The sequence below is a fragment of the Anas acuta genome, chromosome 2, assembly GCF_963932015.1.
Source record: "Anas acuta chromosome 2, bAnaAcu1.1, whole genome shotgun sequence".
NCBI lineage: Eukaryota > Metazoa > Chordata > Aves > Anseriformes > Anatidae > Anas > Anas acuta.
This window is the reverse complement of record NC_088980.1, coordinates 42,524,386-42,551,542: the sequence shown is the minus strand read 5'-3', so window position 1 is coordinate 42,551,542 and position 27,157 is coordinate 42,524,386. Positions and strand designations below refer to the sequence as shown.

The following is a 27,157-nucleotide window of genomic DNA, read 5'->3' as shown; positions in this document are numbered from 1 at the left end:
TATATAATAAAATATAATAAATGTATAAATATATAATAATTTATATAATATATAAACATATTAAATATAAAATTAAATTTATATTTAATTTTATAATATAATATATTGCTATAAATAATATACACATATAAATGAATAAATATTCATGATTTCTATTTGGATTTTGCTTCCAATGATAGTGGAATCCTCTGGGACAAAAACCTGTATGAATAACATACTTAAAATAATTGCAATAATTTGCAGTTTACACCTTGATTCTTACATTACACCTTCCTCTCCAGCTGTGTCTAAAAAGACATTTTGTTGTAAGCCTACAAATTGACTTGATCTAGCAGGAATTCACATATACAATAGTGAGAGGTTGTGTCTGTCCTTACAGTTCTTTGGAGAAGGGATGCCCTCTTCTCCAAAGCTGCCCAGTGCCTCATCTGTAATGGCAATGCAGATTTTCTGCAGTGCAGGGATGGGATTTGGGAAGCCCAAAGGGATCCAGGTCTCTTTCTGCTGGAGAACTGTTCTGCAGCAATATCCTCTATCCTATATTATCCACACTATGGAAACAAGAACCGTGTCTCCATCATGGGAACGAGACCCACCACCGCGTGCAGCAGGCACCAACAGTAGATTACTCCCAGCCTTGTCACCAAGCAGTGTGAAACCTCTGCGCTGCCAGAGCACAGAGCTCTTTCAAAGCTTTTCACTGCCTGTGGCAGATGAAAATGCTGCCTTTCCTTTCTATCCTCACAGAACATGCATATTCGGCAATTGCAGTACACAACCATCTGTGTTGCAAGTGGGCTTGTGTCCTGCTTATGACATGAATATCAGACAGACCTACATTTGCTTAAACAGGAGTAGCAAAGCTGTCACTGCAGAAGCTGAAATATTAGCATCAACTTCCAGACAATGGACATTACTGGAAAAAAAATAAGAGATGGTCCATGATGGAGGATAAATTTGAGAAGACTGTAGTATACATGTATCACATGCCTCTCTAGTTCACAGCACACATGTATGAATAACCATAATGCAATACACATGGCAAAATATTTGATGGTGAGCTAAACTGAGAAATCATCTGACAAATTTATATCACATGCTTACCTAACTTACCACTCTGCTGAGCCCATTGCTTTCTGCACACTCATTAATCTAACTCTTGGACTATAATTAATACCATGTGCTTACGTAGTCCATCACTCTTTACTGATTTACAAATGCTGCCTACTTATTAATTTACTACCTGGACAATAACTAACATGGTGAGTGCTCACCAAATGAGGATTTTTTGCTCAAAATGCCAAACACTATATATGAACCTTTCAGTCTATGTTCAGGTTTTTGACTTAGTGTAAACTCAAAACCTTGTGTAAATGCAAATGTACATGCAACCAGAGACATACACAGTATATGTGTTATATGAAATAAACATATTATTAGTGATTTCCAGTCTTAGCAAATGCGCATGAAGTTGGAAAAGTTAAAATAGATGGCAGGTTTTGTACAAAATTAGAAATCGATTTTTTTAAAAAATGCACTACATTCTTCCACAGAAGGTACTCTAATGTCTATTGATTAATATCTATCTTTAAAAAAATAGCCCCCTTTGATAAACCTTACTGCTTTTAAACAGTTGTCATGTTGAGATTTTTCTTTACAATGAGGGTTGACAGTTAAGGTTGCATCTTTTCTGTTAAAAAGAAATCAATATTCCGTAACCACTACATATCTCAACCAGAAATTCCCAACTTCAAACTCTCTGGAGTACCTTTCAGATTTAGTGTCAGCCTTCTTTTCCAAATATCTTTTCCATTTACATTTATAGATTCATATTAAATATAGATATACATGTTTTTTTCCAGTAATGTCCTTTAAAAAAAATTTAGACTGATGGTTTATCCATTTAGTGTTCATATTATCCATAGAATACTTGAAGGAAGATAAATTTTTACTAGAACTCTTACGACTTTTTAAGGTAAAACAGCAATGTATGAGTTCCTAAAATGCAAGGGCTTGTCTACTGGAAACACTTGTGGTTCTCCTGTGCATGTTTTCTAAGTGAATCCACATGTGGTGTGTTTTTCTGCCATCATAAAATCACCCGATTTCACTAGGGGGCTCTAGCAGAGTGTCAAAAAGGGTTGGAAATCTAACTTGGATAAGGCTTTTTCTGCCATTCATATTAATTCATTTTAATTTCTACAACAGCAGAACAAATGACTGCAGCAATACTTCAATGGGATTCCAGAAGAGCTGAATAACCAGACATACGAGCCCCTACACTTGACCACAGTGTGTGACTTGGGTGAATTGTTTGCACCTAGTTCCTTTTACAGAGCTGTGAGCTTAGGTTACAGGCACTGCTTTTTTGTCCTCTGCAGGTAGATGCCTGAGTACCTTCCTTAACACCACAGCACCTGGAGCTGAAGAGGGTCGGTAAGTGAGTGCTCAGCTGAGTTTGAAATTACCCATTTAGTAGCAGAGACAACTTCTATATAAGGCCAGTGCTGGGCGAGAGCTGGGTGAGAGGCAGGCAGAAATGACCTCATGCGAGCCTGCCTGTCCCAAAGGAACATTGCCAATTACTGTCTTGATTATCAGAGTTATAGAATTGGCAGTCCTTGATTTTCTGCCTCGGGAAACACTGGAATTAAAATTGTTCAGCAGAACTTTGGCAGTGGTATTTGGTTAGTTATTTCAACCTCTAAACTCTTTAGCCTTAAAAGTTCAACTAAGTTCACGTTCAAAGGATCTCTTAAAAATACACAGCTAAAAGTTAAAAGAATAGCTGGAGATTCCAATTTCCAAGGATTATTTCCTGTTTACTTTTCATACCATCTAGCTGAACTCTCACATTTCATCTTGGATGCAGGACTCAGCTGTCTGCAGAGGACATACTTTGTTCCCTTACGCTCGTACACCGAAATGCAAGATGGACTCCTGGCTCGGTTTGCTGAAAAGGTAGAGCAACAAACGCGAGGTAAAGAAAGCAGCCTTGGGAGAGGGACACCAAAGGGAGCACAAGGAACTTCTTTGTTCAAGAGCGTAGGAATCAAAACACTGAAACTGCTCTGGTATTTTGGGTACTATCCAAAACAACAGAGTCGCTAGTGAGAAAATGAAAACTGATATATTTCAGTTGGACAGTTTGTACTTTTTATGCTACATTCATGCACAACAATCAAAAGGCAAGATTCTGGAGTCGTTACTCAGCCTAGCTTCTCACTAAAGCAGGGGTTTTACGCTGCTTATGAAATAAGGAACGTTTTTGTTGGTGCTTTTAAAGACAGACAGACTACATTCAGCCATGGGCTAGAGGAAGGAAGACAGGAAAAAAAAAAAAAAAGGACGTTTGTTAAGCCATTGACCTTTCGAAAAGGGCTGTAAGGCCTTGAGAAATGTCCAGAAGAGAAGTTCTCCCAAATGCACTTTTATCAATAGTAGGTTTTTCCATATGCTGCCCTCCTTGCACCTTTCATGCACCCACTGGCATATTCTTTCTCCAACTATTACGCAGAAACTGTTCAAGACTGACAAGAACATGTGGGGGCATAGTTTTACTGGAAAATAGAAGAGGATAAGTGTAAATCCAGTATGCAGTGTTAGGGAAGAGCATTTCTGTTGGTTCACTAAAAAAAAAAATACTTGCCTCTAGAGAGCAAGAGTACGCATGATTTGAAATAAAGATTTGAATCAAAAAAGTTTTACACAAATGTCACTGTTAATAAAAATGAAGATTATCTGTACATGAATTGAGTTTAAACAACATGTTTTTCAAAGTTTTCGCTGAACCATAAGATGGCCTTCGGGGACTGTAGGAAGAACACACTAATATGGCAAATATTATAAATCCCCAGAATAACTCTTATCCCATTTATGTTTTGATTCTGTCATCGCTATCCATCTACCCTTATCCTAAGGCAGTAATGAAATACAAGACTTCTTTCAAGTAGGGATGAGTTCACACTGTACTTTGAAAGCCATAGTTAACTAAACGGAGCCCAGACTGTTATCAGTGGATTAAATGTTATGCCAGTATGAGTCCAACTCCACATAGCCATATTTCTTCTGCAGCTCGTCTTCTATTAAAGCTAGCAAGAGGGACTGTGGCACGTGGAAAAGCAACAAAACTGGCAAAAGTGAGTCATTCTTATTTGGACAGAGTGAAGTCAACATGGTTATAAAGAGGTTAAGGCTCCATTGACAAAAGATGCATTTTCAAAACTGAGTCACACAGGAGCCTAAAGGTAAATTTTTCATCATGTTCACGTGATTCTGGAATTCTCATTTCTAAAACCCTGAAGGTTGTGCAAGCACTAAGATGTGGGAGGTGTGACCCTTCTATTCCAGCATACTACTACTTATTCTGAAACAACAATGCAACCTCAATGTATTTGTTACTAACTTTGCATGGCTCTTAGTAAAAAGCTAGCAAAATTCATGGAAAAAAAATCTTTTTAAATTGCAGCTGCTCTTTCACATTAAGCTAGTATATCAAGTTTAAAAGTTACAGGGAAAATCATGAGTAAATTATCCTATATTTTCAGAGTCCTTGACTGCCCCATCTGTCCTGGGAAAATTTTTCCCGTATTTCTGAACATTGTTTTCTCATTTAATGTCATTTTGGTTATTGTCTGTTTTTAAGAAGATCACAAAAGTAAGACAAATGAGGCTGGGGAAGGGAAAGCAATATCTGCACATACTTTCCAGGTAATATATATGTTATTGCTATCTATTAGGGCCAGAGGTTTATCTGGTCATAGCTGAAAAGCTACAGAAGAAATCAGAAATATAATCTTTTACCATAGTGTTGTTTTTTGGATTCACCAAGTAAATGAATACAGAATGCACACATCAGGAAGATGTGACTGAAATTGATATACGAAGGGAAATAAATGAGCAACATTCCTGGCAGGCCACCCAACTGTGGGGGGATATCCGTGAAGGAGGAGCAAGGTGTTTAAATGACAATGAACACAGAGGTGACAAACGAGCAGGGACAGGCAGCCAGAGAAGAGGCAGGCAGAGGCAGGGTTGTGATGCTGTGCAGCACAGCTCCTTCCCTCCTGTTGGCAAGCTTGCCAGCCCAGGAGCAAGCTGTCCTGTCTGTGCATGGCTCTCTGAATGAAAAACCTCCTTTGTCTCCTCTGCAGCATGGGCCCGACTCTTTTTCTGTCACAAGGGAAACTATGTGGTGTTAAATTATACATAAGTATCAAGTAGGAGCTTCCTTCTGAAATGAAAAACTAATCATCCAGTAACATAATTTAGTGGATATTTATAATCAAAACGAAAAACTAACTGTCGGCATTTGTGCAATTCATACTGTGCTTGCTGTAAGAGTTCATCTTTATTCAGAAAGAATAATACAGGCTTAACAAAATGTTCTGGTTCCTGGGGCAAGGGGAATGTAATTTTTATCTACACTGGTTTCCAATGGGACATCATGCACTGCAATCAATCATCACATAAAATACTGTGAAGTAAAGTGCTAGCAATTTAGATAATAATATGGCAAACTAAGTTACAAGAAGAAACAAAAAGCTAACCAAATTAGAAATTTCCCAGTTTCATCAATTCATTGGGTCTTACATTCTGACAACTTTGTCATAATATTTTCTTCATACTTTTTTAAGCTATGGAGCTGTCTAGAGTAGAGTCTATAGTTAGGCATGAAACTAAAGTAAACTTGGAATAGATACTTTCTTCATTTCCTTTCAAAAGATAGTCTGTTGTGTAGTAATTCTCTGACAATTTTTCAGACATTTCTAATAAAGAATTCAGATCTGAATGAAATCTCAGGAATAGTAGTTCTGCCTTTCTGCTTTTATACTTTTCCAGTACTAAAGCCCTCGTGTCCATTTATTTAAGAACGTAATCTTGGGAAACTGAATGGAAAAAAATTTCCGTGAAAAGACTGGAATAGCTACAGACAATACATGGAGGTAACCCATAACGTCAATGACACCAAAACTGAAGAGTTAAACTTCTTATCCACTCTCCCTCTGCTTTTCCACATAAAAGCACATATCCTTTCACTGATACAACTCTCTGACTGGCAATGAACACCAATTTAATTCGGCACGTTGAGGATGCCACTCAATATAGAAACCATTTTTCTCTTCACAGCCCTTTAGGAAGGGGTAAATACATTCAATTACCACACCAAAATACTCACTGCTTCTAGTACAGAACATAAATGCTTTGCTGAACATGGTCAAACAATATTCAAACATACATTTAAACAAAAACTGGAATCGGTAAAGTGCTTAGGTTCTTCCTGTTAGAAAGGGAATATTTCTGCAAGGATCAGAGATCCTTTGGCTTCCACAGGTCTGATGACACATTATATCCACACCTCTAAGATTTCTTGTGGTCTGCTGTTAATCCAAATATTAGCAAACAAAATTGATTGTTTGATACATCTTGGTCTCCTTACAAGGAGCATAGCAGTAGCTTTACTCCAGTGAGATGGAAACTTCCACCAGGGTCTGCAGAGAGGTGCAGCACCACAGTGGTGGTTATTGGGCTTCCTGCAGATGGTCAGTCACACACTATGGTCATTGCCTGGTTAGAGAAAATTGAAAACATTCAGACGGATGTGGAAGAGCAGTTCAAAGTGGGATGAGAATCCTGAGCTACTAAACTAAATATGTAGGATAATTATATCTATGCTTTTGTATAGCTAACTCCCAACAGAAAATAATAGACGTTAATCTATTATGAGGTCAAAATATTTGAACACAAATGAATGTAATGAACATCCTAACTAACACTTAATGAGCAATCATAAACAATACACCTTCATTTTAGTTTTACCAACCTCACATAAATCAATGTATCAGTGCTTAGGTGGAATATACATTTGAATTTTGATTAATGGCACTGTTGAGTGGATCCATGCCTGAGAAACTAATCAAATGTAGGAAACAAAATGAAAACAATCTGTAGGCAGAGGGGTTCAGTATGTTCTTTCCTTCAAGTATATCACTAACATTAGGGAAAGTGCATCAAAACTCTTCTCTGAGGTAAACAAAAAATCAACTACACTGCTTCTAATAAATGGTGCTAAGAGTTTAATGCTGCTTTAAGTAGTAGTTATAAATTGATGAAAGATGAAAATTTACTCAGAAAAAAAAAAAAAGACAGAAAAAAGAGTTGACTGGTCAAATCATAAAGCAGAATCAGATTTGGCAGAGATTCTGTAAGACAGCTGTGCTTCACCCTTTTCCAGTACTTGAAATGCATTACTGAGACATTGAGGATCCTTTAAAGTATATACAACTACAAAGGACTTTTTTGATGGATAAGCATATAAGGGAGGGCTAACATGTGTTGATCCTGACAATTCAAAGTATGCAGGAATGTAGCTGTCTTGCAGTCCTTGAAGCAAAACTTCAGAAACTATACTTTAGAGATAGTTATTTTCTTATAATCAATGTAATTAGATAATATATCACCCATTCCCCCCTTTTCACTAAATCAAATCATGTTCCTTAAAGAAGCAGAATCTTTACAGCAGAGAGCTCTTGTCAAAGGGAGCAGCTGGCTGCTCTTAAATGACCTAGGACTTTAATGTGGCTGACAAGCAGAGTGAGGCTACGGTGTAAGCACTTTTATCTGGATATTAGCACATATCCACTTACTGTTGGTTGCATAACATATGGCGGATGAGGCATCCATGAAGTACTCTGGACCTGCATATCAAATACTTTCAATTAGCACAGAAAAGTTTAAAACAGAACTCCAACGATTTACATGAAAACATTATTTATATTGCAACTACAGAGCTCATTTTGGTAAAAGACTTAAGGTATGTAACTCCATGCAAAAATCATTTATGTTTCATAAAGTTATTGACATTGGAAAAAGCTTTTAAATTTAATTTGATAATGCTCCACCAAAGTCAGGAGTTTGAGAGATTGCACCACCAATATGATGCACAGTTTTATCTCTTAAAGTAGTCTTCAATATTCCATGTTGTCCTACTTTTTCATTTGTATTGTTTGCTTTCATCCATCAATATAATCATGAATATGTCATCCAACTGTCAGTGCAGCAGACATAAAATGTTCAAAGTTTATTTTTGAAGTACCCATATAAACTTTCAAAGGTATAACATTTTCAGAGACCCCAGAATGATTTATCCCATTTTCAGTAAGAATTGCAGATCTAATTCAGAGTTTTTGAAGCTTACTCTGATGGAAAGCTTCCATTGCAAAGCTGGCTTAAGATGTCCTATCCCCAGAAGCAGCTCTTACCTTCGGCATCATGGGGTCCATTCTCATCCGAACTCTGTGCCTCACTGAAGTCTTTCTTTATTGTGTTGCCTGACTACTGACATGTAACAGATTCCATGGATATATCAGTTCTACTGACAATTAAATGTTTACAAAGTTCTTGTGCATTTGTGGTGCCATCTCTGAGCTGTAGCTGCCTCTTTTGCTAAGTGTGGACAGCCCATCTGCTAGCATAACTCAGAACTAACCCCAAGAACTGTGTATCCTAGTTTTCTTTTGCATCAGTCTGGGCAACACAACAAACAGAAGTACACAAAAATATACCTGTGCTACAGCCATCAGTGGGAATCTCACTGGCTATCTCCAAGCTCACAGAGATGGGTGTATGGCATCTCAGACTGAGCATGAACAAGGAGGAGCAGGAGAAAGCCACAGGGTCCCCATTCTCCAGTTACGAAAGTCAAAGAAAATGACAAGAATCCTTTATCTTTGAAGATCAAGTTTAAAACATATTAAGTGTACAGCATTACCTGTAGATAATAAAATACTACCTCAAAACAAAACAAAACAATCTTAACATTAAGAGCAGCCCACCACACAGCTTTGCAAATTTGTGCAGCTTTTCTCACACAGGACTCAGGACTGGAAGAGTACTGATGGACAGAAAAAAAAGGAATATAAGTGTAGACTGGGGGATGAGAGGCTGGAGAGCAGCCTCACAGAAAGGGATATGGGCTTTCTGATCAACAGCAAGTTGAATATAAGTCAACAGTGTGCCCTGGAAAGCAAAAAAGGCCAACCATACCCTGGGGTGTGTCAGGCATAGAATTGATAGCTGGCCAAGGGAAGTGATTGTCCCGCTCTTATCTGTGCTGGTGCACCTTGAGTACTATATGCCGTTTTGGGCATTATAATGTAAGAAGGACACACAACTACTAGAGAATGTCCAAAGGAGGGCAACAAAGGTGGTGAAAGGTGTGGAGGGCAAGGCATGTGAGGAATGGCCTTGGTTTGTTCAGCCCGGAGCAGAGCAGGCTGAGGGGAGGCCTCATGGCGGCCTGCAGCTCCCTCACGAGGGGAGCAGAGGGGCAGGCGCTGAGCTCTGCTCTCTGGGGACAGCGACAGGACCCGAGGGGACGGCATGGAGCTGGGACAGGGGAGGGTCAGGCTGGGTGTTAGGAAAAGTTTCTTCACTGAGAGGGTGGTCGGGCACTGCAACAGACCCCCCAGGGAAGTGGTCATGGCACAAAGCCTGCCAGAGTTTGAGAAGCATTTGGACGATGCTCTCAGACACATAGTCTGATTTTTGGGTGGTCTTGTGTAGAGACAGGAGTTGGACTCAGTGATCCTTGTGGGTCCCTTCCAACTTGGGATATTCTCTGATTCTATGATTCTAACTGAAATGGGAAAATGTATGGCCACTGATCAGCTTCACATATGTTTCCAGAGAATGGCTAATAATAAAACTATACAACCCGGTTTTGACTTCCATCTCAGAAAGCCAGAACATGGCAATAATTTCCCAGTAGAGATCTGTGAGGGATATGTTGAAAAGAGAAATTCTGAAAGACAAAATGTGTGGGAGACTAAAGAAGAATATGAGAGTTATCCTAAAATATCTTGCTTTGTCAGGGATTATTGGATAAAAATGAGTGCTGTTAAAGGATGCTGTTACTGGAACAAATACAGCTGAGGTCAAAAGGTCAAAATACAATGTAGTCAACATAAATTATAAAATAAAAGCATTTGAAAAAAAATTGGCTCATGAAGGGAAGCCAAAATGACAAAACATTTCAATAAGAATGACAAGCATCTGCTGTTGTCAACTGGAAATGAAGCAAAATGCTGTTTACTAGAGAAGCTGATTGAAATAAGAAAAAATTACAGTGGCTTTCATTGCTAGTTTTAAGAATGCAGGAAACACTCAAAACCCTAAACCAAATGATACCTGAATACTACTAAAAAGCCTTTTGTTTAAAGTGTGACTCAAGAGCGCAAGCACTTACACAGTTTTCTGTGGTATCCACTCTGCCTTCATCCAACATCCAAAACATAATTAAATGGGAAACATAGTAGACAAGCACAAATCTGACGTACCTGATATGTAGAGACAGGGGAAGCAGCAATGAATGGTGTGATTGATGTCTGTGGAATCATGCGGTTTGTTGGAATACTGTACGGTGAGGAATAAAATCTGCAAACAAAGAACAAAAGCGAGATTTTTGAACCTTTTGACTGCTAGGCTCTGACTGAATAATTCCCTGCCTCCCAGGCAAGGACAAAAAGAGTCTACACAGGTAATTATGTCCATCTATTTCCAAAACCACAATAAAGACAATGTGATGGCTCCACGGAGTAGATCTTGAAAATGGAAAGGAGGAGGAATATTTACACAAAGCATATTTTTTTCACTTCAACTAGCACAAATATAGAACTTCACAACACAAGAAGTAATTATCTGAAATGCAAAGACAGCTGATTTTCCAGAGTGCTATCTAGTGAAAGGAAATTTCTTACACGATATTGAAGACAATGATAACTGATTTCATTTTTACATGCAGTACTGTTTTCTTTTAATATCTTAATGCTTCAGTGCTGAGAATAACACATTCCATGTATATGCCTGATTTATTTTATTAAGGGATGATTACAGAAACTCTGGCTGAAATTTTCATATTCATCTAGATAGAGAGCTAAAAACCTACCTTCTGGTGAAATTTATCAAAAATTATGAGTATAAATGCCCCAGGCAGCACTGAAAATCTCAGATTTAGTTGTTTTTATTTCCACTGTTGCATGCTATAAACAAAAGTTTCACTATCTCTTGCTTGACGATAATAAATGTTATATTCATTCTATTTCCCTGTGGGTAAATGATTATTGATAAAATTATCACTTGGAAAATATCACTGCTGGTGTATTGTGTAAGTACTTAATATCTGTGTGCTCATAAAGATTATTTTTATTTTCCTTTTTTTTTTTTTCAATTTTAACTGTAAACCAAAAAAAAAAAAAAAGTACTTTTTTGACTCCTCAAGAGAGAGAGAAACCATACTTCTGTGCAATGTCCTCTGGGTCTGATACAAATCCCATGCAGATATAGCATGCACCAACCTTTACAAGTACCAGAAGATTTTGCACATATGCTCTCTGTAACAGTGAAGTGGATTACACTCTCTGCCTTTTTATGTTCCTTCTCCCCGCACTGAGGCAATCAACAGTAGCTTTCTATGAGAGCCATGCAACAACAAAAAAATCATTACTGGTGTTTAAACAAGTGCTCTATTTCCTGATCGCCCTGGCATCCCGGATTTAGTACTAATCATTCTAGTTCAGACTGGATGCATTCATTCTGCATGCAGGCTCAAATAATCACCGAGTTCATCCAACCAATAGGCTTGGGAAAACAGGCTGCCATCTCTGAAGGTTGGGTGGAAACATTTGAAGTTAGAAGGGGAGAGGGAGACAGAGAAGCAATCATTTGTTCTCTCTATTCCAAGTAAGATTTTAAAATGCCAAAAGCAGCAGGTGGCGTCTGAGTGATTTTTTGTTTAATAGAAATATATTGCTATTTTAGGAACATTTATCTGCCCTTACAATGCTCGCACAGAGACTATTTTAAAACTGTGCCTTTGCCCAGTTTTGTGTATATTCTATTATGAGAACTTAGAAACATTTATATCCCTCTGCTTGTATCAACTACACTCTATTATGTTCACACAAATTTGGTGGGGGAAGGATTTTTGCAGTGCTAGCCAAGTTTATCTATGGCATTAGGATGATGTGCATGTTGTCTCAGTCCCGTTACAGGGGAGTTCTTCCCGGATGAAGGTTAACCAAAAGTCACTTTGGCTATGCTGTTGCTAAGTGGATGAACTAAGAAGCGCTTTGTGCGGCAAATGAAAATGTTCGGCAGAAGACTGACAGAATTTACTCTGTAGGTTAAATGTATAATAGAATACATACATGTATAAGCCTCTTGAACCAGAGGACAGTGTAAAAGCAAAACTCTTTAGAAAAAACAACACGTTTTTCTTCAGTCTGTTCTAATTCCATCCTTCAGCCTGGCACCGATGCTCGGCTCACACCTTGCATGAACACCAAAAACAAAAGGTGGGTGCAGGGGACAAAAACCTTTGCATTCAAAAGTAATGCTGACTCTTTGGAATAAATTCTTCAATAAATCCAAGCAAATACTACCAAATTTACAGAAAATGCGTGCTAAGCCAAGAACTTGACAGACAGCTAACCATTTCATTTTCAGCTTAGGATGCAGTTATCTGAATAGTACATAAGTTTGTAGAATATACACTCTGGTAATGTGAAAAATACAACCCTTCCAACACCCCTGCCAATACCATTTATCTGTCGCAGTTTGGAATGCTCTCAAATAGGCATCAAATAAAACATACTATCAGGACACTCAGCTTTATTGTGAAAATGCATGCACCAGAGCATCAAAGAAGAGAAAGGAACGAAATTTGACACAGCAAATGACAATGTGAGAAAATCCAGTTCATATATTTCAATTTAAATAATAATAAATCAAGTTTAATAATCCAAGTCACTGTGACAGGCTATAGGTCAAACATTTTGCAATCGTGAATCCTTTATATGTGGAGACAAAGGTTTTTCTTCCTGTCACAGTATCACTGATGCCGGAAGGGATGTAAGAAAAGGATTTGGATATTCCCTAAAGGAATTCAACAGAGCAAGAAATGAAGAAGCATATTCTGGAGCCACCTCTGCCACACGTGAAGTACAGAGGTATGTTGTGGATAGGTTCAAGCAGAGTATCCCCCACAACAGGATGCTCAACCTGCCACAGAGATGCAATCACACATGGCTCCAGCAAGGCTGGCTCACAAAGAGGGTTCAACACGGTCTCACCCCAGGGACATGGAGGCATCTCCCTGTATTCTCTTTACATACAAACAGGCTAATTATCCTGCTATGCAGAGTGGTCTGCTCTGCTGTAAACACTACAGCACCCCAACAAGATCTTCAGCTGCTGACCTTACTATATTTGATTTTATCCTTCCAGGGCTTGGGATTGCATTAGCAATCCTTTAGACTCAGGAAGAAGTGACATGAGGTGGAAGAGGGATGTTTTAAGAAGTCCAAGGGAATGTAAGATTCTCAGTCATTGGAACATGCACATCAGAATAAGGAGTGGAAAGAGATACGGATTATACTAGCTGTGACTCATTTTAGATATGCCATTCAATTATGGCCCAATGTTTCCTTGCACTGAAATGTACAGTATCTGGTACTGACTGTACTTTGAGAGCTGTAGGCCTTATGGTAGTTGACCTGTGAGCCCTAAGGAGAGTTCTCCAGAAGGCTCAGATGCATTTTCTGCAACTGCAGTTTGCATCCTTATATTGGCCCATGCAGCTCTTTTTTGCAGGTGCTATCCAGCATCCCTGCTCCTCGACTGCAATTCTCTTGCTAGAAGCACAAGCCTAGAAAGGTAGGTGGGAGGGAAGAGGCAAAATGGTCATTGCACTTGCATTTAAAATAGTCCTTTTCACACACCTGGATTCTGTACACACAGGAAAAATTGATTACTAGGAGGCAAGAAGATGTTCCTGGACAGTCATGAGGAGGGGTTTAAAAAGGGCTCAAAAGAAAATATTTTTATGAGATGTTAGAAGAACCACATTCCCAGTATATCATCAGGCACACATAGGCAATGCTTTAGGAACAGTCTGTTGCTTAACAGACAAAGCACACATTCCCCTCCTACATCAGCCCTCCCTCTGCATTTGGGGACTGCATTATCTGGAGCGTCTGGTCGCTATTTTGCTGCCAAAAAAATAGAAAAAAAAATCCATATGGTTCCCATCCTATGGGGGAATGTGCAAGCTTCCACACAGAATCTGTACAAGAGCAAGACCCTATTTGCACTGCAATAAACACCATTTGCTCATGCCTCGTGCCTGCAGGCAGTACTGAAAAAGTTAGATTCATAAATAGTATCCTGGGGCTCACATAATGTAAGAGTATTACTGAGCGTTATCAGAGCAGCAATTTTCTGTTGCAATAAGCCACAGAGTCAGATGTTTGAGATGAAAAAGACCTATCTGAATATTGAGCCCATTGGCCTGCAAATGCACAGTATAGTCCCCCAGATATCAGATATTAAACTGATACAGTACATCGCAATCTTAGTCAAATAGCCAGGAGGACTCAAGCCTCAGCAACATTTTAAATGAGCATCTTTACAGTGCAAGTACAAGAGCTCTATTTTGTTCTTTGTATGAGTGCATTAAACTACTAAAACAATATTAATACCGCAAATTGAAAAATCAATAGCATATTACAACAGGCACACAGCTCCCCCAAATAAAACCTGAATACCTTTGTAAGTGCAATTCAGAAAAGGCTGATTATAGAAGAAAAAAAAAGGCATGGAGCAATTGGCAGGGGAAAAGAGCTTATCTACTGAAGTGTGTGGTTACCATGTCTTTGGTAATGCATACTGCAATGCTATGGTACACTATGGGCCAGACTCTCCACTCCATTACACCAGTTTTATGCTGATGTAACTCCACTGGATCCTTAAACAGAGTTACATGGGCATAAAAACAATATAATGAAATGGAGAATCAAGCCTTACAACATAATAGACTCAGAAGAAAATTATCTATTCCTTTGTGGGGAAAAAGCCTTTGCTATTTTTAGTGAAAGCCTCCATCTCTCTCTTTTGTTTTATTTCTGCCATAGATTTTCAAGGCAAATATGCATTTATACTATAATAAAAGTGATAGTACTACACTGTGAGCTATGAGAACCTGCTTTTACATTTGGAAAACATGTAAGAGCCCAAATTCTTCCCTAAGGCTTGGGTATGCCCCTAACCAAAATCCAGTATAATCTGAACCTCTTAAGGAGCTGGAAATTTTAAATATCATCTTGTGACACCTGCAGAGATGCATCTCCCCAATAGGCTTCCATTCTCTCTATACCCTGCAAGGACTTAGCAACTTACATCAGAATGCAAAGACATCTATCAACCTTATACAGGATTCTAATAAATGTTAGCATGTGCAGTCATTCTTTTACTTTTTAGTTTTATTGGAAACTCATAACTCACCTCAATCTTTTCCTTTCCTTAGGTATGTTTATGTTTCCCATCTCCTCAGTCTACTAAACTCTTTGTTGGTGAGCACCTGAAGGACTGAGCAAGATGTGCTTATCACAGCCCATCAAGTCCTGAGCTGGGCGAAGGGACAACGCATGCATAACCTGACTGCACCGTTAGCCCTGTTATAGGGAGGTTGTCTCCATGTTACAGATTGCTCTGTGCAAACCTTATCTATTTGGTCCACCTTACTGCTAAGTATTACATGTGAGTGGGTAAAAATGGGTACACTATCAAGACAAGGAGGCTGAAAGCATCAGCTTTGTGTTCACTTCCAGATTGTCCTCGTGAAGACCAATGTGTTTGCCTTACACACCTTCCCTGATGTTTAAATTGACCTGTTTCACTTCATAGCATGTAAGAACTTTTAACTCTCTTTCACCATGGCCACACACCTGCTATGATCCCATCTGCTGTGTTGCAAGCAACAACCCACATTTGCACATTTTACAAGCAACGCATCAAGTTGCTCCCAGACTTAGGTAAAATAAAACCCACAAGCTAGATTTTTATTGTACTTGCAAGTAAAGCAGCTTATGAAAAGTAGTAAAAGTTTATCACTACAGGATATGTAGTGACTGCTAAGGGAATGCCTAGGGAGCCAAAAAGAAACTGTAACCAAAAGGTCCTGGTGATCCTCAGGGGACAGAATTTTAAAGATGTAGCCAAAGGATGGATCAACAGCTGTGTTACTTTTGGTGGACAAATCAACACATAGTAAGAGCTACTCCTCATGACACCGTGTGCAATCAAATCTCACCAGAAGAACATTTTGAATTACATGGTTTTGTCCTGCTGAAACTGAAAATATTTTGACACTGTAGAAAGAAGAGATATTTCAAAGCAGTAATTAATAGTCGCTCTTACAGTGATATCCAATGATGCAGTTTCATGCTTTACAAATAAAAGAACTTAAAAAAAAGAAAAAACAACTATGAGATTGAATTTCCACTGGGTACTATTTCTTTTTCCAATGATCAGTGATGGTCATTCAAACAATTGAGAACAAGTGAGTGACCAAACCGCTGAGCATGCTGAACTCCTAAGCATATACAAACCTAAAATAACTTTCATATTTTAAGAAAAAATATTCTTTAAATAAAATTATATTCATATCAAAGGATCATCCAAATTACAGTTTCCGAAACATTAATGTAAACAACATACAGGAATTCCTTTGAAATAAAAGCTATTTGTCTGGATGAAACACTAGTGGATTATGAACTACTGATGGTTTTATTTATAGCCTATAATGAGTTACCAGCTGAAAAGAATGATGATAGAGAAGAAAGACTTGTTTGGGGGGTCAGAACAGAGAAGCAAAACCAGAGGATTCTGAAATCACAGCTCTGAAAAAAAAAAAAAAAAGGAAAGAAAAAACAAAACAAAACAAAAAACTTCTTTTTCTGAGTTGCTCCATCTTGGTTGTTTCATCCGCAACATGAGAACATCACGTTCTCATTCTCATGAGAACATCCTACAATGATACTGCTTTTAGAGGGCAATTATGCAAAATATGCAAACTATTAATACTGATTTTTTTTAAAGCTACTGTGAATGTTAGTGTTGTTTTGTTTTTGCGGTTGTTGCTGTTGCTTTTTGATGCTTCACTTAGGCACTTGTTAGTGCCCTAACAAACATTGAACAAATAAAACCATCCTCAATATCAATGCATTCTCCCCTTCAGCTGGAGAATGTAGATGGGAGTATGCATGGAATTTGATAATCATATCAAACATCCCTTTGGTCAAGGAGTGGTTGTCAAAGAGTTCAGGGCTAAACTTCCTGCTTCTCTTCAAGTTATTGTTCATCTATCTGAAAGGATAGCCGATCTCAAGGATCTGTTTTTCTGCTTCATGAAATAATTGAAAATGTAATCATGCAGATAGATAATATGATGATGCAACCTCTCTGCTAAATGTGAAAAAAGTTTCAATTCTTTGCATTGTCAGTTGAGAAACGAAGAGTGTTATTCAACATTCTGTGTAAGTCTCATCTGCTTACACACTAATTTAAGGATTTCTCCCCATTTGGCATTTCTAGTCAGACAATGCCATGGAAGCCATCCAGGCAGCAGAGAGGACCCAGATTAAGTAACAGCTTTATTATCCAAAATATGCTTGAATTTTCAATGATCTTTTTAACAAAAGCCAGTAACTTTACTGGTTTCCATTTCATGACAGAGAGAGATTAAAAAGACAACCGCTGGGATTTGCCAAATAGAGATGGAAACTATTAGGAAAAACAACTTCCCATTCAAATGGATATTACAAACAAGAGGGTATAAAAACAAAAGGGAAACTAAAAGAAGAACTTGACAATATAGCATTACATGCTTCAGTCAAAATACGACTGAGTGAATTTGCTTCTGAATAAGTTTCACCACAGAAAGAGAAAACAGAAGATGGCATTCAAAATAATTTTTAAAAAGGCATAAGAAAACATGCATTTCTTACCCATTCTGTATAGCAGCTGTTGGATCGTAAGTCAAAGCCATGCCAGCCTGCACATAGTTAGGGGAGAAAAACAGATTTTTACTATTACTGCAGGAAAAAAAAAAAATATATGAAAAAAAGACATTAAGCACAGTCTTCGACAGAAATCGAAAACTCTCCAGGGAAGCTCAGATGGCCCAAAGCAGCACAGACACTTTGGCTCCCTCCCCTGCCTGCCAGATCCCTGAGAAACAGATCCCCTCAATGTCACTTCCCCATAACATTTAGGCCAAACGGTGTTTTTGTTGCCCCAGTATCAGTCAATGACTCCACCAAGCTCAATGCATTTACAGTACAACATGACAGGGCCAAATCCTGCTGTTCTGGGTCAGGCAGGTAGTTTGTAAATACCCTAAAGCCATCTTCCCAAGAGCTTCTCAGGCAGGAGTCTCATCTTTCCTACCAAGGCCATTCCCTGGGTGACCCCAGGCCTCTGTCATTTCCCTGGGCTGTCACTACCGCTTACGGTTAATTCATTACCATGAGACAAGAAACAAAAAGTAGGCTGTGAAGCAGAAAAAAAAAAAATCAAAACAAGGAGGCATCTGAGCTTTTAATATACTTGAGAGGTCTGGACAGGCAAAGAATTTCTTAATGGCCTGGGCAGAGCCTTTTGACTGCTGTTCACCACCAGGCAGATGGTGACCTGTGCAAAAAGATTTGGCAATGTCAAAAAAACATTCAGTTAACAACTACCACCACCACCACCATTAAGCAAATGTATCCACAGGTGCAGCAGGAAAGGCAGGGACTGGGCAGGGCTGCAGCTTGGATTTCCTGCTCTACCTCAGGCTCAAACACAGCAGCTGGGGCCACGTGGGAAGAAGAGAGGAGAGAGCAAACACTCCTCAGGATGCTCCTCTCCCTTTGGGGGGAAGCTGAAGATGGCTGTGGCACCCTCCCACCCCAAGGCATGCCACTGCTCTCCACTTGGCATGCTACATGAGACAGCAGCGTTCACTTTGCACAGCAGGATCTGTGCTCCTGGTGGGAGCATTTAACACCCCTGGATCCATCTACATCTGAGTAACAGCATCTGCCCTCTTCCAGATGGCTGCTCAGCCAGGTCAGGAAAGTGTCTGGGCTTGGCTGGCTCCCATGCAGGCAGGTGAGCTGCCAGGGCAAGGGACCTGGTGAAGGGCCAAAAGCGAGCCAGCCGCACTCCTGGAGGAGCCAGGTTAGCCCAGCAGCTGCTCACCAGCCTACAAGGAGATGGCCCCAGTTTTCAGAGGCCAAAAATCATTTCTGATTTGAAAGCGTAGGCTTTGCCATACCTGACATAGCCAATAAATAAATAAATAAATGTTTGTGTCATTAAGAAATTTATGTTTCTCATTATTTTTAAGCAGATGCTAGGGCAAATGCTTCACTTACTGAAAATGCTGTTGGTTTAAGAAAGTACACGCTAGCTCCCAAGCAAAAGATAATTCAGGAGACTAAGGCCAAAGACACACAACTAGTGTTTAAAAATGCATTAATTTCATAAAAAGAAAAAGAATAATGGCTATTTATGCAAGCTTGAAATGCCAAAGCATCACATTTAGGATGAGCACAACCATTGCTAATTTTGACCTAAAAATAAAATAGCTCTGAAAATCATCAGGTATGGTATACATATATTGTTTTTTGTGGTTGTTTTTGTTTTCTTATGTCTTAAATATTCTCATAAATATTATTCATTTATAAATAAATATTATAAATATTTTAATATTTATAAATAAACATAAATATTATGGTTTTTGTCTGTTTGTTTTTAATTGTGTTACTAATGGAAAAGTATAGAGTTCATCCCCAAAAAACAGCCAATAAAACATTAACATCAGAATTTCTTTTTCAATGCATTTTCCAGAAAAAAATACTCTCTATTTTCCTTTCTGTTTTGAACATTTGTAAAATTTACTATTGCTCTCTTTTTCTATTACTGTGGTAGTAAAGACAACTTAAATAGTATGTACAAGCTCTACAGGGAGAGAAAAATTAGTTCTAACAACTTAAAAAGAAATAAAAATAACTTAAGGGATTCTTTATAAATCAATGTGTTGACATTTTAACATCTCATCTACTAAGAAAAAACACAAAACCCAACAATTTCAAAGCCCCTAAGAAAGGAGGATCTAAACTTTCTCAGTCAGGGAGTTTCTAGACTTAACGGTCCTCAGGATGGCCTGGATCAGAGCTCACTACACCCACCCTGCAGTTTGGACCAGTGTGACCTGAGAACAAAGCCTCAGCAAAGGAGAGAGGGCTGGGAGGAAAGGAGAATGTGAACAACTGCTTTTATTTTAATTTCTTTGACATAAATAAATATAATGCTGCAGAAAGGATAAATTGAAGCAGTTCTTTCACTGGAGCCGTAACAATGCTCACTGCACACACGAGAGCAGCAAACACATTTACACTACTTTCAGCTACATTTTTCATGAACATTTGAGCACATGTTCATGACAAAGACCCTCACCTTGGCCTCCAACACCATCATGCCCCAGATCTGGGTGTATGCAAACAAACTGCACATGCTCTGCTCTCTTGACATGAGCTTCACGTCTGTTACATACTATATGGGACATGGTGAATAAGGGGCATGGTGACCATTATGGGCTTGATGAGTCCGAATTATTAAAGGCTAGACTGTCGTCTCCTTACCCACACTCCACATCCATACTGCATAGTGACAGGTTACCAGAATCCATCCAAATACTTTGCAGCTACCGCTATAAATATCACTATCATGTTTTCCAGTAAATGAGAGTTTTGCATTAGACAAATAGGGCACAGCATGTGGCAGTACGTGCATATGGTACACCACCTACAGTTTCCCCAGTAATATTGCTAATATCTGCCATTGCTGAATAGCCTTAAACAGCTGCTATTTCAAATAGCTGCTAAGAGAGGACTATTTACTTCTTTCTCATCAAGTTGTGTAATTCCTCCCTACAAAATTACGCTGGCTGGAAGCCCAGGAGAGGCAACAGTTAGCCTAGACCAGTGAAAGATTTATGGTCTGAAGCATCCTCATTCATGAGGAATAAAAACTGATGAGCAGTAAAAACTTACTGGAAAATTGTCTGCACTTCCCTCCATAACACACAAACAGGAATTCCAAAAATACCAAATACAGAATATTAGGGTTGGCCTCAGACTTCCACGCAACAGAGGTCCAGCTTTTTCTCTCCAAAACACAGCACTGAATGTTGCTGTCACTGGGCTTACTACGGTATTAACTATGTCGAGGCACTGGCCGATGCCTCTGTAGCAGTCCTCATTTGTGCTGAAGTGCATTTTCTTCTAGGTCTTTTCATCCACTGTTTTGCTTATGTTTCAGTGGAAGGACAGGGTCTTATTCCTTCTTCTGATAGTGACACTTCCTGATGAAATGCCACCCGAGAGTGTGGCATTGATGATGAAATGCTGCTTCAGGAAAATATTTGTCAGAAAAATCTATTAAGGAATGACTGAACTACAGAATTTTTATGCCGCTCAGCCAGATAATGGACACATATCTCACCTACTGAATGAAAATTCTGCATCCCAACATTTCAGTATGCAATTCCTTAGAGCAATTAATTAAAAGGCATATCTGCTGCTATCAGTTCTGCACATAATGATAAAGACCATTCTCAATGATTACTCATCTGCTATATTTAGAATGTCACAATTGGTAGACATAAAACCAACTTGCTTAAAATACTGATTTTTAAAAATATTATTTAAACCACGTGCATTTATTTATCTCTCCTTTTTATTTGAGTGTCTGAATCTAGGACAAAGGAATGAAAAAAATGTTATTTTGTTACTGCAGTTTTGTAATTATTGACACCATTGAACAAACAAGTTCAGATAAGTGAATAAAAGGTATTGTTTCTGCTTTTCCTCCCCTCTTTGTTATGATTTGAACATAAATGAGCACATTTGCCTCATTAAAGAGACTCTCAGACCATCACATTTGCATTGCTTATGTAAATTGGATTTGTATAGCTCTCAAATAAATGATTAAGGTGTGGAGTGATTATTAAAAAAAACAATCACATCTTCATGTGAAGATCATCATGTGAAATAAGATCAGTTTGTTATTTCTCTTCCAGATTTCTCTAACCGCTTCCCAAGAACAACCTTCATCAGCCCACTCTCCATCTTTGAACAAACACCAGTGCCTATAAATGACCAAGCTTTGGGTTGCATGATACCTTCTGTGTTGCTGGGAGGCAGCTCTCCTGAACAACTTTACCAACACGTTATCACATACTTTCAGCGTAGAGGCCTTACTGTGTGTGTAGCTCACCATAGTATCTGCCTGCTGCAGAGATGTCCTATGTCTCTTGCTCGGAAGCCAATCTTCCACATATCTTCCTGACCCTGCTCTGGCTAGCCCATGGCCCATGCTAGAGCTCCAGGAGCTGTGGGGAGGGCTGGAGACTAGCTCTGAGGAGCCTATGAAAGGCAAAGCAAGGCTGCTGCCACTGTAGGGCTGCTTACTGTGCAGGAGGCCACTCTCAGTGGAAACACTGAGAGACCAACAAATTGAAAAGGGGTGAAATCCACTGATGCGGTGGGCTTTCCATTAGACTCCCTGGATTTTTCCTCTTTAGGGAGAGATTAGGAAAAACAATATTGTTCTGTAGGACTCACGGGGTTTCTGTGGCGAACTGAGGTGGGAGTTGGACCAGAGGATAAGCCTCTCTGCTCCATCTCCTCTGACTCATCCCCTCATCCTATCATGCCAGAAGACTGCAAGCTGCCATCCCAGGGGGATGGGTGTGCTCTTGGATACTCCAGTGGAATCAACTGAAATTTCAACACTGACATTCTTGTACTTGTTTTGTTACCGCCACTAAGATCTACCAGGCATCAATAGCACAAGGATCTCTTGTGCCCTGCCAGCAGATACTCCAACTAAAACACTTTGAAGAAGGAAGGGAGAGGAGGGGGAAGGAACCAACAAGCCAAATGAGATCTGTTTAAAATACTGATTAAATAAATAAACTCAGTCAGCAGCAAAGTTAGCTTGGCACGGTTCCTTCCTTTGATTATTTAAAACAGGTCTGTCAGAAATACTCCACGTTATTAGAAAGATTTCTGAACTTAATCCTGAATAAAAAACACCTTTCCCTTTCAGAGAAGGAGAATTCTCAATAGTCACTGTGACACTTTAATATATAGACACATAAGAAAGAAATGGGGCATTTCCCAGTGATGTTCCCCAGAGGGAAACATTTGTTTTTACATGCACAGGCTCCTTAAGCAACTGCAACTTCTGAGAAGAAAGGAGTTGTGGAGAGCAAAATATATTATATTGAGGTCAAACTGGTCAAGTGATTCATGAACCTCGGTAGGTCAGAGGTTGAGCTGACAGACACAATCACACGTTCAGAAACCCAAATGAATGACTAAAACAGTTTGTACTAGAGAACTCGACTGGAAGTCCACACAGCTTCTATTCCTGATGTTGAGTTACTTTGTTCTCACTTCAGTTTATCTGATGAATTAAATGAGGAGTGCTACAGTTTACAAATTTCTATGCAGACTTGCCAATTGTCTCCAACCAGAAAGAGAAACTAATTTGTCCAGGTATAAAACAGATCAGCCCCAGACACTGAGGATTATCGAGAACAACTAAATAGTACCTATCTCCTTGGAAGCATAAAAAAAATCCATGCCCGACTTATCTCTCAAATTACCTACTGTATGTTTTTTTCTCTCTAAATTACTGTTTGCATTAGACAAAATAGTAACAAGCAGCAGACAAAAAGAGAAACTGTTAACAAAAGCAACTTTTCAAAACTAGTAGGTCTTCTTATTTTTTAAGGTGCAATTAAAAGCATGTTTAATTGTTTAGAAGCTTCACCGGGTGATCTTGAAAGAAAACAAAAAAAGACTGGGGGAAAAGAGGAAGAGAGGGAAGGGGAGGAAATGGGAGGTTAATCTCTTGCATAGTGAGAAACAAAAATGCAACCCAAATCACAGAAGAAAGAAAACCATCAATATGAGAACTATTATGGCACTAAATATCATTATAGACAGCAGACTAAGTTCAATGACTAGGGAGTCACATTCAATGGTGTATGTCACTGTTGTGATATATACACTCATACTTTAAAAGTGATTGCAAGAAAGACAATGCAAATATGTAAATAGTCTGAATTTTATAAAAGATTGCAAATGAAGTGTCAAAAGGTTTCAAAATACTGTGACTGTAAAAAAAATAAATCACTGTGGACTGATACAAAGCATTTCATTTATTTTCAAATTATGTGAGATTTCCTCTTTTCTATCAGATAAATTACAAACTCTCACTTAAATGCATATTAAAAAAAATAAAAATCAAAATAATCAAAGTTTAAAAAAATCTGCAATGAAAGATTCAGCTGTAAAATTTAAGTTGCAGTTCTTAATTCAATCTGATCTCAATTTGCAACTACCCTCGATTCCCTGGATGCATTTTCAGCTAATGAACTTTTTTTGGAGAAATGTCATCTACCTCTAGACATGTCAATTGCAATTCAGAGGTAAATTAAATCAAATCTTTTACAGACAGAATTTAAATATGATTACTCCCCATCACCATTTCCTCAACATGATCTTGTCAGGGAAAGTTTCAAAACAGAAACTAAAACAGTGCGACTACATGAAAATAGTGCAACTCAGAAAAGTATAACCTGAAATCAAAGAATTTAAACTTTGGGCAGAAATTGTGTCAGTTATTAGGTTAGAATTTCTCTGCAAATATTTCCAACATCTGTAGGCTTCACTGTACTTTTATGGCACCTGTACGTTAGATGCATTATTTAACACCCTTTCAAAAAGCCGTCAGTAATCTAAACTCTTGGATCCTTAGTCTGAAATTGGTCAGCATGCACAAATCCTCAGTCAAATGTCGTACTTAATCTGCTGAATGCTTCCTGAGGCTTCAACCAAGAGTGGAAGGATAAGGACAAAATGTGCTGTTCAAGGTGAGGTATGCTTTACTGATTGCAACTAGTTTCTGGATAAAAACCCCACGTAGAAAAAGAAACAACAGAAACAAATCTGAAAAACCCTGGAGAAATTCAGTATATTCCTAAACACTTGACTTTAAATGGTATAGATCCATACACGCTTAAATTCTGAAGTAAGATTAGATGATTATACAGAGCACCAGAGCTGTAGGTTTTGTGATGTGCTGCCTATAGGTACTCAGACCACACCGTTGCCTTCCTAAGAGCTGCACAAACCATACATAGGATAAGAAATTTGTCATCGTTCCCCCTCCAAGCAAAGGACTGTTTCAACAATGAAGTGAAAATTTCAAGCCAAATTATATTGCTGCTGGGATTTCAGTGGCTGTGTTCTGCAAGAGGACAAGGCTGCTAGAATTTAACAGCCAGCTAAAGTATTTCTGTATGGTTATGAAGCAATCTACAAAAATGTATGGCAGGAATAAGATTTTCTATTGTATTCTGCAGTATGGCCTGAAAACTTTACCAAAAAGTAATCCTCTCTTATTAAGTTCCACAGAAGCTCTCCATAAAAGAGAGCAAAACCTCTGAGAACAGCATAGCCAGAGAGGTACCACTGCAGCAATCTGTTCCTCCCCACTGAATCTCCTGCCATTTCCCCCCTAAAACAGAGTATTCTGCATAGCTGTCTCTACTCTGCATACTAAAATCTGAGGCCAGTGATAAAACTGTTAGTGTCATTTGTCTGGAGTCTGCCCTTCTGAGCAATAATCCTCACATGCATTCAGCGTTAATGCTGGTCAAACCTCTGAAGTTTTAGAAATGCCCTTCACGTAAGTATTTAAGAATGCAAAAGCTTATCTGAACAATAGCCAAATACATCTTGGTGTAGACTTCATGGGATTTGGTCTGTGTGGAAATACTGAGGGAGTAACCTCTTGGATGCTGTTTCATTTTTTTTCCCCTTTGGAGAAGAAACCAAGAAAAAGCAGAGGTGCAGGGAATATTTTCAGGTTCCACTTGTAATCAGAAGTATGACACTTGTCATATATCAATTATTTCTCACTACCTGTTCTTTTTTAGATAAATTAAAGTTGACAGGAATAATTGTAAGAAAGTTAACTAAGCACTGCTACACACAGAACAACTGAATGGTACATGTTGCTTAGAGTAAGATCATTAAAGGACAAAGCTAGAAAAACTAATGCTTATAAAAGATTAATTCAATAGAAATATTTCACATTGGAAATAAGAAAATTATATGACCTTGTGGAGGAAATCCAACAGCTTGCATTATTGTCTTTGATGCTTTGAGTAGTAAAAGTCCAGTGTTTAGAAAGGTATTAATCAGAGGTTAGTAAATCTGAGAAAGACCATTTCACTAATACATCAGCCACACCCTGCCTCTATGTCCCAGGGATATCGCTATCCTTAATATGAGCCACTCTGTTAGCAAAAAATGAACTACGCATGATGTAAGAAGCTGATGCCCTGTGGCCATAGACATAATGGTGGCTTGTTGGCTTTGACTTTAAATTCTTTTGTTTATGAATTTGAACTAAAAAAGTATAGAACAGTGGAAATAATAGCTGCAATGGCATTTGCTATTTGAAGAGAGATTTAGCTGTTGACCTTAATCAGGGGTTGTTACTCCCACCTATAGGCATACATATATATATATATATGGCTTTCTTTTCAGAGCCCTGCACAGAACGACCTGAGTCTACCACTTAAAGTAATTCCTGAGTGCTTGTTTCTCAGTAGCTCCTTAACTTGACAAACCATAATGGCTTCTAAGAAGACATCTCCATTTTTTGGACCAACAACATAAGAGACTGCAATGAACCTTTGGAGACTTTTGCAATCTCTTGTAGCAAATGTGGCTGCCACGTTGCCACTTTCAGCCCACAAAGCTAAAAATATTGTGGAACATTTTTGTTGAAGCAGTATGCAACGACTACCTTGCTGGAGGGAGAAATTTCCATGCTTTAAAGAGGCCCTTCTGTTTCTTTTAAGAGTTCACCAATTGTGCTGGAATATATATATGTCATACGCTAATGGTCTGAAAAGTACCAACTAGGAAAAGCAAGTCGTTATCAAAAAGCAGAAACCCTCTTGAAACAACTAAATCAGAAATACCAAATAGTTTTCTTGTTTATTTGCACTGTAATGTTGAAGTAAACATAGTAAATCTGGGGAGGGGAAGGGGAAGGAAGAGGGGAAGAAGGGGAAGGGGAAGGAGAACGTGAAGGGGAAGGAAAAGGGGAAGGGGAAGGCTTTGATTCTAGCGGCTCGCATTTGAGCAAGATACTTTTTCTTTGAATTCTCAATCATAAACCCAAA

General features: G+C 38.7%; 1 protein-coding gene across 14 annotated transcripts in view; it reads right to left on the bottom strand.

Moving 5' to 3' along the window:
• Positions 1 to 27,157, bottom strand: part of RBMS3 (RNA binding motif single stranded interacting protein 3) — a 697,130-nt gene that overhangs the window by 65,043 nt on the left and 604,930 nt on the right. For all 14 annotated transcript variants that reach the window (XM_068674436.1, XM_068674437.1, XM_068674435.1 and 11 more), the window contains 3 exons: positions 17,844 to 17,890; positions 10,338 to 10,434; positions 7,647 to 7,697 (listed from right to left, as the gene is read on the bottom strand). In XM_068674436.1, coding sequence (XP_068530537.1) covers positions 7,647 to 7,697; positions 10,338 to 10,434; positions 17,844 to 17,890 — 195 coding nt within the window. The remainder of the gene's footprint in view (positions 1 to 7,646; positions 7,698 to 10,337; positions 10,435 to 17,843; positions 17,891 to 27,157) is intronic.